Genomic DNA, 12363 nt, shown 5'->3' with positions numbered 1-12363 from the left:
ACAAAGAGAAAGAAAAAATAATCAGTGTGATTTCTATCTCATTGTTTGTTAAAGTTGGGATCGGTGTTTGTGATAATACCTGGAGGTGGATCAGTGACATTGATGTGAACAGGAACCTGCAGATCTCCTGCAGTGCACCAGTACCAGCCAGCATCACTCTTCTTCAGTCCACTCATCATCACACTGAAGGAACCATTCCAATTATCACTGATGTACACTGCTGAATTCTGGAATGTTTTAGTCTTTGTAAATGTCCAGCATTGCCTAGCCATCATATATAGTCCCAATTATAATGACATGGGATGGTGACACATTATTTAGGGTTAAGACTAAAATACCTCCATGACTGAATGTCATCTACTACATAAAGAACAGAAAAACACTACAATTACTCAGAGACAACAAAATATGTGATTCTTGACAATAGAACATATTACTGACGGTTGATACAATACTCAAATTTAGGGTTTTAATGTTTGCATTATTTACATTGCATATGAATGTAAAGAGGATAGAAGAGAGCTTGAGAAATGTACTGATCAGAGATGATGAGAATAAAAATAAAAAAGCAGCTCATGTTAGATTTGTTCTGATGTTGAATGAAATGTGAGGGTTTCTTGCGTCCTGCTCCTCTGTGAAGTTGGTACTGTGTCTGTAGCGGCTCAAGCAGTTCCTCTTCCTGCTCACCACACTATGTGGTCTAAAAGCAGTGTGAAGAGAAGAAGAAGGCTGATGAAGGAACACATTTTTATAGCTGTTATATCTCAAAAAGACAGACTTGCAGTGCAGACACATGGCATACACTGTAGAGCTTTTCTAGTTTTATTACTTCATGTCACTCTTATCTAAGGTTTGCACCACAGTGGCAGAGTCATCGATAAGATCATATCTTCATTGCATTGTTCATAAATAATTTCTCTGAATCCTTTTATATGGTTAAAAAACATGTTGCTGTGTGACGTCCAGCCCTGTGAAAGACTCTGTGAAATTTAACATGAGACTCTGTTGAACTCACAGAACTTGATATGTCTGTGTCGTTGTCAGTATATCTAGTTTTATATTTATTTTATTTATATTTTTTTAAGTTCTGCCTCATTGTGCCTCATGGTTCTTCTCATGAAACATGTTTTCTTTTTAATAATTCATATTTCTGTATCTAGAAGTGTGAAAAAATAACTGGTGAACAGAGAAGTATCTTGATGTAAGTCTTGGTGTGACCAGTCGAGCAGAGCTAGAAGGTCAGAGGAAGTGTGCTGCAGTGAGGGGTGTGACAAGTGCTTTGAGGTTAGAGGCTGCTGGTCTGTTTTCTGATGCATCTGGCTACTGGAAGCCAGTGGGGGGGGGGGGCATAACAATGTGGGAGAACTGGGAGGTGGAATAGTGTTCAGAGGCAGACCTGCCAGGAGTGAGGTGCAGTAGTCCAGTGTCCAAATATATCAAGGGACTGAACAAACACCTGAGTTGCCTGATATTTATTATAGAGACATTGAGCAAGTCAGAGAAAGGGGAACTTTTTAATAATAAACTTTATTGTAATCAACAACTTAATGTCATATTTCACCACAAAATGTTAATATATAATTGAAATTGAATGTACTTAGATAAAGATAAATTCTGTACAATTAGGTGATAGATAGATAGATAGATAGATAGATAGATAGATAGATAGATAGATAGATAGAATTCATTGATCTGTAAGGGGAAATGGAAAAGGAATAACTCACACTGTGATGTTTGTTTGAAAATAATTGTATAATTCGAACATTCCAGCTTCTTATATTTTTGATGTCACTAAGATCACGTCCTTCAGTTGTGTGTGATACAGAACTGCACTGGCTCTCTGAAACAGAAAACACACCAGGGGTCAATCACACTTGGATTCAGTAGTTAGTTCTCACCAGGTTCTTTCTTTCTTTCTTTCTTTCTTTCTTTCTTTCTTTCTTTCTTTCTTTCTTTCTTTCTTTCTTTCTTTTACTAAACTCTGTACATTATAGCTGTCTGAGTGTATTAGGCTTGTCTTACCATTTCTCGTGCGCCATTTTCACGGTATCTCACATGCCGCACGAAGAGGGGTGATTAGAAACATCAACAAACAATTCTGTATTCTTAATGCCACTAAAACTGCCAAATTGCTACTTGATGCATGTTTGATTTGTGCCACAGCCAACGTTCAGGGTAAAACTGCCAAACAGGATGCGTTACCCCCTCCAGAAGCACCGTTTCAAGCTTTACATATTGACTTTACACACATGCCACCTGTGAGAAACCTAAAATATCTTTTGGTGATTGTTGATAAGTTCTCAAAATGGGTTGAAGCTTTTCCCTGTGCAAAGGAAAATGCAAATACTGTCGTTAAAATTTTGGCAAAAGAAATCATACCTAGGTATGGTATCCCACAATCAATTGACAGTGATAACGGTACACTGTTCACGTTCAAAGTGACCCAGAAACTTTGTCAGTATCTCAACATTGACTAGAACTTTCATATTCCATACCATCACCAAAGTTCAGGGATAGTAGAAAGAAAGAATAGAACCATTAAAGACAGACTCACTAAGGTGTTATTACAAACCAACAGCCAAAACTGGGTGGATCTCCTTCCCTCAGTTCTTTGTGAAATTCACGTGACGCCACACCCAAAATCCCAGGCCATTTCCAACCCCTTGGACTAAAGGTAATCCTGGTGTTGCCTTTGCAGGTGACCTGGAGGTGACTGTTGGCGATTACACTCAAGCACTATCCCAGGAAAGTGGGGGAAGCAGCCTTTGGCCATCCAACTAGAGTGGTAGCAGTCACACGCACTGCTGTCCTCACTGACTCTCAACCTCAGTGGATCCACGCCAGCAGGGTGAAACAGTGCCCTGTTCCAGTGACAACTAAGAAAGGAGAACAACTGCAATCAAGCAGCCCTTAGGGGGCCTCATCTCATCTCACCTTTTCACATACACATATAGAAACGTATGTATTAGCTTTCACACATGTCTGATAATCCGACCAGGTCTAGAACTAATAACATTCCTAGACACTGGTTTTGTAGACTCTTTGGTCATTCGAGAACTTGCTCACGTTGTGATCCTGATAGGCAAACTCAGCCATTGCTTGGAAAATAAGTGGAAAAATGTTGATTATACTTTTAGTAGGGGCCTTATGCCACTATGTTAGTAGTTTTACACCTCAGCAGCAGTGTGGTGGAAATTTAGCCTGCGCTTTTTCTTTTGAAATCGCTCGCAATTTGTTCGACATTCATGATGCATCTTGTTGGGTCTGTCATCACATTGGAACTCAATGGTCATCATTTCCTTTAGATAATAATACTGCAGTTGAGATCAATAAGAACAGTTCTTTCTGTCTAGTTCCCCCTGATATTGTCTGGCTGCTACAGCTAACTGCTGCTTTTCGCTCAGGACATGACATGACCGATCCAGTGCCTGGCTGTAACTCCAGCCTGAATACATGTGATGGTCTCCCTGGGGAAGAGTGCACCTCTCCCCCTGATGTATTATTGGGCAATTCTCAGGTATTTATTGTCCCAAAAAAGTTGGATGACACTTGTCTCTGTTCGAATGCTAGTGACCAGTTATCCCTCGGCAACTCTGAGTGCAAAACTCGTGTGGATGTGATAGCTTCGGAAGAGGGCTCCAATCCTTTTTGTTTTATTAATGATAAGGATTTCCCTCGATCTAATGATGGTCTCATCACTGGACAGAAATGTCCATTTAGTTTTCTGACAACAACTAACACTGTCTTGTGGGTATGTGGAAGTAAAGCTTATACTAATATACCTCGCCATTGGAATAGGCACCATAGCACCACAGGGTGCTGTTACCCAGCCTTGTTGTCCCTAGTGTCTCTGTACACACGTAACCCTTGGCAAAATCCCAACTTTGAGTCCCCTGTGTCTTATCACCGAAGTAGGCATTATGTACCTAGATATTTTGAAGGGTATACCCTAGCTGACCCCTGGACTTCACCAGGTGCAGCAGTAGGATGGTCCGTGTTCCTCGGAGGAGGTACCGCGGCCACACTTAATAAAATAAATGGCTTAACATATATGCTTTTATCCTTAGCGAATGATACTGAACAAGCTCTGCAGCTAGTCAATGGTGAATTAAAGGATATAAGAGACGTGGTTCTTCAGAATAGGATGATATTGGACATCTTGACTGCAGAGCATGGAGGTGTCTGTAAGATGCTTGAACATCTTACAGACATGAACCTGAACAGCTCATGCAGTGTTTTTATTCCTGATAACTTTCACAACATCACCAATGTTATTCAACATATGAGAAAGGCTGTAGCTAGTCCACCACCAGGTGATGACTCTTGGTTTGCATGGCTGTCTTGTGTTTGGGATGGTTGGGGTAACTGGATTCAGCATTCCATTATACCCGTTGTTGTGATTATTGTTTTGGTTTTTCTGTTCTTACCGTGTATCCTTAAGTGCATTTCTGCTTGTGTTAGGTGATCTGTAGATGCCCTAGTTAACAATACTTTTGTGGCAGTTCCAATCAGTACAATGAAGTAGGTCTTGCTTTCTGCTGAACAGGACCACCCTCTGACCTCTGGCATGCGCGGCCTTAAAGGGTGACTGTCGTGTGGGATTGGGGCTATGGGATGGCTCAGTTGACAGTAAGACTGTTTTGATGCTCCATAGGAGCGTGCACAGGTCCCATTGGGACCTAAGAGGGCATTGATATATTCTATATCTAGGCACACTCTGTTCTGGGCTCTGATATCCTTTGTTTTGTCCTAGAAATTCTGTTCTGTTTTGAGAACATGTGCTGAACACAGACACTCAGTAACAGTTCTGTCTTTTCGTAATAAACTCGCAAAACTGCCAGTGAACACGTCAACCACCACGTCTGTGTCTGCTGACGTCTTTTGTTTACCTATAGATAATAATGAAGATTATACCTTTCTTCTGTATAAATACTCCCTGTTTATCTCAGTAAGAGGAGTTCTATTATTCAATCACTGTCTCTGTGTGGTTCTTTAGTATCTCTTCCCTGAATTCAGCTCTAGAGGCAGCAGCAGCAGCACGACTCAAGATTTTCTCAGAGTGAACCCGAAAATTCTAACACCTTCCAAAAAAAAAAGTCCCATTCAAAATTATAATCTTCGGGTTCAAATGCAGAACTGTGGCTTCAATATTTTTGTGATAGTCAGAGCCTGGGGGGGGGGGGGCTGTCTCCCCTAAGAGACCCCTAAGAGACCCCCTAAGAGACCCCCTCTTAGAGTCCGCCTAAGAGACTAAGGGGGATTGTGTGTGAGGGATGGTCCTTTTTAGTTTATTTATTTATTTATTTATTTTTTAATTATCTCACCTAAATGTTTGCTCAGTCAGTGTATGTGACTGAGGAATATACAGGGTAGAAATTCATCTGAAATTGCATTAAATCTGGTTGTTTTAACTAAGATTATGCTGATTATTTTTTTCAACTACATTTAAGTTCCCTGTTATAGGCTAATCCACAATTTTGCTAATTTCTCCTATTAATTCCTGTCAATTCCCATATATTCCAGTTAATTCCCATAGAATATTTCCAGCCTTGAAAATTCCCGAAATTTTGCAAACCTAACGCCATGTGACATGACACTTGACAATACAACGTATTACTGATGGTTGATAAAATACTCAAATTTAGGGTTTTGATGTTTTCATTATTTACAAGACAAGAAAGTATCATGTGTAATAGTCACATGTTCACTTACTGCATCAATACAGCAGTGTTTGGTGTTTAACACTTGAACAGATGTTTGAACACGTAAAAATTTACATGTCTGTAAAACTGCAGAGAACATCATGGCCTAAAGTGTTCAGCATGAACACTAACATTAACTGTTAGAATATTTTTCATCCAAATGTGAACATCTGATGTTACCTGAAGTGTGCTTTGAGACAGATCTGTCAAGAATAAAATGAAGCTTGGTCACTTAAAATATTTTCCTTCATTCATGTACATTAGGTCATTTTTGTATAGACAGATTTCTAAAGTTATTAAATTTTTCATTATATAATTTGGACATTTCCCAATTCCCATCCTCTAGCCATCTACTTCTAGGACTGGCAGTTTGTTTTACACATTAAGCACACTTTCTTCTTGGAAAGTTGATGAAATTTAACAAATAGAATACAAGAATGTAGAACATGTGTAAAACTGCAGAAGACAACACCATGCCTAAATAAAATGGAGCGTTTCTACTTACATGTGATTCTTGACTTGGTGAGTGGTTGTAGTCACTGTTGGAGTCACTGTTGGAGTCACTGTTGGAGTCAGAAAAAGAAAAATAATCAGTGTGATTTCTGTCTCATCATTTGTTAAAGTTGGGATCAGTGTTTGTGATAATACCTGGAGGTGGATCAGTGACATTGATATGAACAGGAACCTGCAGATCTCCTGCACTGCACCAGTACCAGCCAGCATCACTCTTCTTCACTCCATTAAGCTGCACATTGAAGGATCTATTCCCATTATCACTGAACTGCACTGCTGCATTCTGGGATGTTTCAGTCTTTGTAAATGTCCAGCACTTCCTGTCTTTGAATCTGCACCACTGCTTCTGTGTATTCTGATATGCAGCGCTGTAGAGACACTGGACTGTGACGCTGCCTCCTTCCTCACCTCTCACTCTGTTCTCCCTCACTGACAGATCTGAATATAGAGGCAGTAATTGAGTGTTGTAAGGGACTCTATAACAATTATTAATCTGCCTCATTTAGGTTTCTCACCTTGACTAACCATCAGGTACAAATATTCATGGTCATCCGGTTGCCATTTATCTGGAATTTCTGCAGCACACCAATACGTTCCAGACTCAGAGACTTTGTTCAGTTCCACAGTGAATAAATTCTGTGCTGGATGATCAATGACTGATGTACTTCCACTTGAGTTTGCATAGGCTACGATGCTGCAGGAATGCCAATAGTACCCTTTGCACCAGAATTTACGGTTTGCTTTGTACTTTCCTTCATATGAACATGGAATAGTGACAGATCCTCCACGTTTTACAGCTACATTTTTCAGTGTCCTCATGCTCTCTACCTCTGCAAGCAAACCACATTAGGAAACATTATTAGCGTTACTCAGACACTGAATCACGAAGATCAGAGTGATCAGGAATCACTGTGTCACTACTGAGGCACATTTAATCTACCAGTGATGAAAGATGTTAAAAAAGAATGATACAGGTTTATTCTTACCTGATAGACAGAGGAATAACCCAAGGAGAGTTACAGAACCACATAGTGAGTAAAAGCTCATGATTCTCTAAGAGACTTGTGATAAATGCACTTCCTACTTGTGGTCGAAGTCGCTTTATACCAGCTGACCTCCTTTTTTCCCTTTTTAAAAAAAAAAAAAAAAATCTCATACAGACATACACTCAGACATCTGAAACAACTAGCAGCATGTTGGAAATTCCACGGTCTTCTAATAGTTTAAAAGTGTAATAAATGCATAAAAACATACATAAATAAGTTGAGATTTTTATTACATTCACAGAAGAACTAAAAGTCAGTGTGCATAGTTTTCCTTTTGAGATTTGTCAGAAAGCTGCATTACAAAAGTCCAAGTAGAGTTAGATCTCTAAATGAACAATCCACAGGCAACAACTGCAGGAAAAAACAAAGTCAATAGATACAAACATACTGAAATTATAAATCATTACACTTCCACTTTCAACCTTCTATAAACTCACACTTTCACATGATCACATTCTTTCGTGGAGAGACTGCTCCATTACCGGGAATTATTTGCCCTTGTGAAGCGACTGATATTTCTGGGTGAAAATGATGGAAATGCTTTATATGTATGTATGTATGCTTTATATGTATTTATATAGCTTATATGGATACACAACCAGGTTATAACTGTGAAAAGAGCTTGTAAAAATAGCCGCATGCCACTGCAGTCAGAGCAAAGATCAGTCATTTTAGCCGAATTTGGAGCTCAGTTTCTGTCTATTTCTCTACTTTCATTAAAATAATTAAAACTCAGATACTTCTAAAAAGATCATCATGTGTCTGGCACCCCCTCTGGTGGTCTGGCAGGGAATTGTCCCAGTAGTTCCAGACACCTGATGAGTTCCTGGTGTTTTCCTACAGCTTGTTTATGTCATGTGTTTCTCCACGTGTGTTGTGTCACGCCTTTCCTATTGGTCTGTTTCCCACATTATCACCTGTTTCCCATTATTCCTAATGTGTTACCCTATTTATACCTGCCCTTTTGTACCTGTCTGTGTAAAGTCATTGTTTAATGCTGTGTTTGTTTTTTTAGGTGCTTTGTTATGTTTATTCATGTTGTGCCTTTTGTTTCAGTGAAACCTTCACATCTTCAGGTATACATGTTTTGGTTATTTTGTGTAATGTGTAAGTGAGGTCATGTTGTTAATGCCATTTTAAGTTAATAAAAGCAAGAACTCTTTTATCCTGCACGTGGGTCTGATTTACTGCATCGTAGGAGACGTAACTCTGGATGGAATTTCTGGGTTCGATCCTCACCTCTGGCAGTGTCAGGTTCCTATGACTTTTCTCAATGCAGAATGATTATTTTTTTGTTTAAAGAAAATTTGGAGGGAATTTATTTTTATTTTTTTTAAGATTTGTTGAACGTGTAGTAAATTCAATTTATAATAAACCAGTGGCGGACCGTCAGGGCCAGCAAGGCCTCCTCTGCTGGCCTAAACAGCAGTGATCCGAATCACTGAGTAGTATTTTAATATATTTAATATATTTTTCCATGAATGTGTATTAAATTATTCCCATTAGTCTATTCTCTACATTTCATAGCTTTTCTCTTGGTTGCGCTGCTTCCAGTAGTGTATATTTATGATATGAGTATTTATCCAATCATATTTCAGGGTGAAAGAAATCTGCCTTAAGGCCTTCAGAATCAATAGTGCAGGTGCATCACACACACACACACACACACACACACACACACACACACACACCCTTGTCCTCTGATCCTCACACTGTGATGCCGCGGTCTGTGGATTGAAGAACGCAGGTCTGCCGCCGTTTTCATATGAAATTCAAAGGGGACTGAAGAGATCACCAATTTGTGTACAGTTTAGAAAATGGCCTAGCGACGCCCATGGTGGCGTCATGATGATATAGAGGTGATTAATTCAGGAAGGACACCAGTAAAGGCCTAGGTGTGAAATGAACGGCCCGCCACTGTTATAAACCTCTGTTCATATCAAGTTTTGATTTGTTTTATTCACAGCAAAATACAGACTTTTTGTATTTAAAGAAAAATTATATTTAGAGAACCAAATGAATTAAGAATCAACAGTTAAAACATTTTACAAGACAAATGCAGTCACACTGTAAAGCAATAAATTATTGTGTTTTATTCCAAACATTAAAAACTTAAATTTTTGTTAACAATGTACAGTATATATAACACTATAAATGTCTTTAAAGGCAAGTGCAAGAAATTAATAGTTTTGTTTTAATAGAAATGCAGGCAGTCGTGCTCCAGTGTCATACACTATATGTGAAATTCTGGGAAAAACCCATCAGATGTCACTCTGGTGCAATTCTCAGAAAAAGTAAAAAAAAAAAGATGAATTCACGTTGAGGTTTTCTGCTTAGAGCTTTGACACTTCCACTTTTAGAAACCATAAATATATTGTGTTATTTTATTCACGCTTCACGTGGATTAAAGAACCAGTTTAACAAACACGGTGCTGAAAATCCAGTCGGACTGTCTAGAGACTGAGTGTGATATTCTCCCACAGTGAATGGTCCGTTCATCGTTAAAGGGTCACGAGCCTAATCGATTCAGATTAAAATCAGATTCCAGCACGGTTTGTCAGAACGTCCATGATGCTTGTGCTCCATTATCTTGAATTATTTCCTTAATTATGAAAAGAGAAACATTTCACCTTGGAAAATGTTTCAGTATTATATGCATAAAGTAGAAATTTCACAGTGTGAAGGGTTTTCCCAATCATCACTCATATTTAACACTGACTTCACTGGGTGGTTATAATAATAGCGTAGCAGAGCGTAATAATAGTATGCTTTAATTTTAAAAAGGAGAACTTTAATGTTTAAACAGAAGATCTTTTTCCTACACATTTTTACTCGTTAAGCTGTGTGGATTCTGCAGTGTGTTATGTTGTACACTAATGTTGTATTTAAGGGCTGTATGCCATGTGGATGAAAATAATGAGAGCTACTGTAAAAGGATTCGAAGATACTTTAAAAATGAAATATACACACTATAAATAAGTTTCACATTGTCCTTGTCCTGATTGGGATTTTGTCTGTAAAGATGTTGAGGATGAACACGAGACCCAGTAGAGATCCCTGAGGCACCACACACAGTTTCCTTCCATCCAAACAGTAAATCAATCTCTAAAGAGAATAAATACACTTGCTGTGTGAAAGGTTTGTAATTTTCCTCTACATATTTGAGTGGGTTAAGAATCATTTTTCAATCACGAGCCTCTTACTGGTAAACCTCAGAGCTGTAGCGGGTCTCATTAGCGACATCATCTGGAGACACCTAGAACAGGATATGAATAAAGTCCCTGCAGATTAGTGAGTAAAGCAGTCATTATGGATTTATACACTTGGATCTGTAGCTTGGATTGAACTGGAACAGACTTCATTTAAAATAATTTACTCACAGTTTTATTTTTAGAAGCAGTGTTTATAGAGCTGTAGGTCACATCCTGCTCATTAACTTTTGACGCTGAAGCCTGTAGATGTTTCTACAACAACAGTGAGAATGATAAAAAAATAAATAAATAAAATAATAATTATAATTATAATTATATAAATTATTTATTTATTATTATTATTATTATTATTATTATTATTATTATTATTATTATTATTATTATTATTATTATTATAATTATAAGGATTTAATGTAGAATTGGACCAGTGGATCTTACCTTTGGTTTACGTGTAGCCACAGTGCTGTATATAATGGAGTCTTCAGCCGAACAAGTGGACTTTTTCTTACCCTAAACCACCCAAAACCCACACAAACACACACACAAACACACACACACACACACACACTTGTGTATGTGTAAATGCACATAAAAATCATCTTATCTTCATGGGTTTATTATTAGAGTAAATGACTGCATATCTGACAAAGAGTTTTTTAAAATTATACTATTATTATAAGTACAGAATTATTTTATTTTATTATTATTTCAATTCCAGTGATTACTGGCTAGAGCGTAAAAGTCACAAGAGTTTAGGAGCCATTGCATTACCAGAGTATAAATACAGAAACTAATCAGATACATGGAACAGGTGAATACAATAGGATAACAAATCAATAAAAGGAGATGGAGACATCTCAACAACAACAACAACAACGATAATAATAATAATAATAATAATAATAATAACAATGAGGAATGATACAGATACTGTAACTGATACAGAATTGGACCAGTGGATCGACATCTTACCTTTGATTTATCTGTAGCCACAGTGCTGTATATAATGGAGTCTTCCTCTGTACTAGTTGGCTTTTTCTTCACACACACACACACGCACACACCCACACACACACCCACACACACACACACACGTAACTTCAACAACAACAATCATCATCATTTGGAATTGAATGTAGAATTGGACCAGTGGACTGATCTTACCTTTGGCTTAGAAACTGCCACAGTGCTGTAAATAATGGAGTCTTCATCTGTAAACGTGACCTTTTTTAAACGCACACACACACACACACACACACACACACACACACACTTCTCTTTATATAGTATTGTAATTAATGCAGTTCTGTTCTACACCTAGATATAACTGTAATCTGAACCAGCTTAACGATGAGATATTTTATTTATCTTTTTGTTTTATCTGTATTAAAAAAAAGACTGCAGTTGTTTTAATTTCCTCTTTCTTGACTTGAAAACAATTGAGCTGTAGGATTCCTCAGCCTGAAAAGATTTCATTTACTGTTAAATAAAAGCACTGATGAGAAATTGTGGTAATGACTGTTCATTAAAACTGCTAAAAGGTACAACAGGCACTAAAATAACACATGAGATGCAGTACTAACTGTGGGAACAGTGGTGTCATTGCTCCTCTCTCTGGTCCTGGTTTGATTCTCTGCTTCTGAAGTTAATAAATAAATAAATTAATTAAAAATTTAGTTAATTTACACATAGTCAACTAAGTTCAATTCTGTTCAGTTAAGAGCACAGATAATAATAATAATAATAATAATAATAATAATAATAATAATAATAATAATAATAATAATAATAATATATCCTTTGTGCCATTAGAGGCCTCATCACCTAAATTTTAGAATTTTTTCCTTAATCGTTGCACTCATGTTCTGTCTACAGGCTCAAGCACAAAGT

The 12363-nt window shown here is 37.7% G+C and overlaps 1 protein-coding gene across 1 annotated transcript; it reads right to left on the bottom strand.

Moving 5' to 3' along the window:
- Window positions 1–1634: 1634 nt before the first annotated feature.
- On the bottom strand, window positions 1635–7277 carry LOC131371203 (polymeric immunoglobulin receptor-like). The gene is made up of 5 exons (XM_058419053.1): window positions 7202–7277; window positions 6731–7045; window positions 6351–6653; window positions 6208–6265; window positions 1635–1840 (listed from the first exon to the last, which is right to left on the bottom strand). The coding sequence occupies exons 1-5, from the start codon at window positions 7260–7262 to the stop codon at window positions 1807–1809; spliced, it is 771 nt and encodes a 256-aa protein (XP_058275036.1). The 5' UTR covers window positions 7263–7277; the 3' UTR covers window positions 1635–1806.
- Window positions 7278–12363: the final 5086 nt, after the last annotated feature.

Source organism: Hemibagrus wyckioides, linkage group LG20, assembly GCF_019097595.1.
Source record: "Hemibagrus wyckioides isolate EC202008001 linkage group LG20, SWU_Hwy_1.0, whole genome shotgun sequence".
In the NCBI taxonomy this organism is placed as follows: Eukaryota; Metazoa; Chordata; class Actinopteri; order Siluriformes; family Bagridae; genus Hemibagrus; species Hemibagrus wyckioides.
Note: the sequence above shows the minus strand (reverse complement) of the source record. Positions and strands in the feature narration are given on the sequence as shown.

Bases quoted from the DNA above. Each gene is read 5' to 3' on its own strand.
- LOC131371203 (XM_058419053.1), bottom strand. From the start codon at position 7,262: ATGAGCTTTTACTCACTATGTGGTTCTGTAACTCTCCTTGGGTTATTC. The intron at 6,654-6,730 runs GTGAGAAACCTA...CTCTATATTCAG, and splicing joins GTACCTGATGGTTAGTCAAG to ATCTGTCAGTGAGGGAGAAC. The intron at 1,841-6,207 runs GTAAGTAGAAAC...TTTCTGTTTCAG, and splicing joins CACCAAGTCAAGAATCACAT to AGAGCCAGTGCAGTTCTGTA.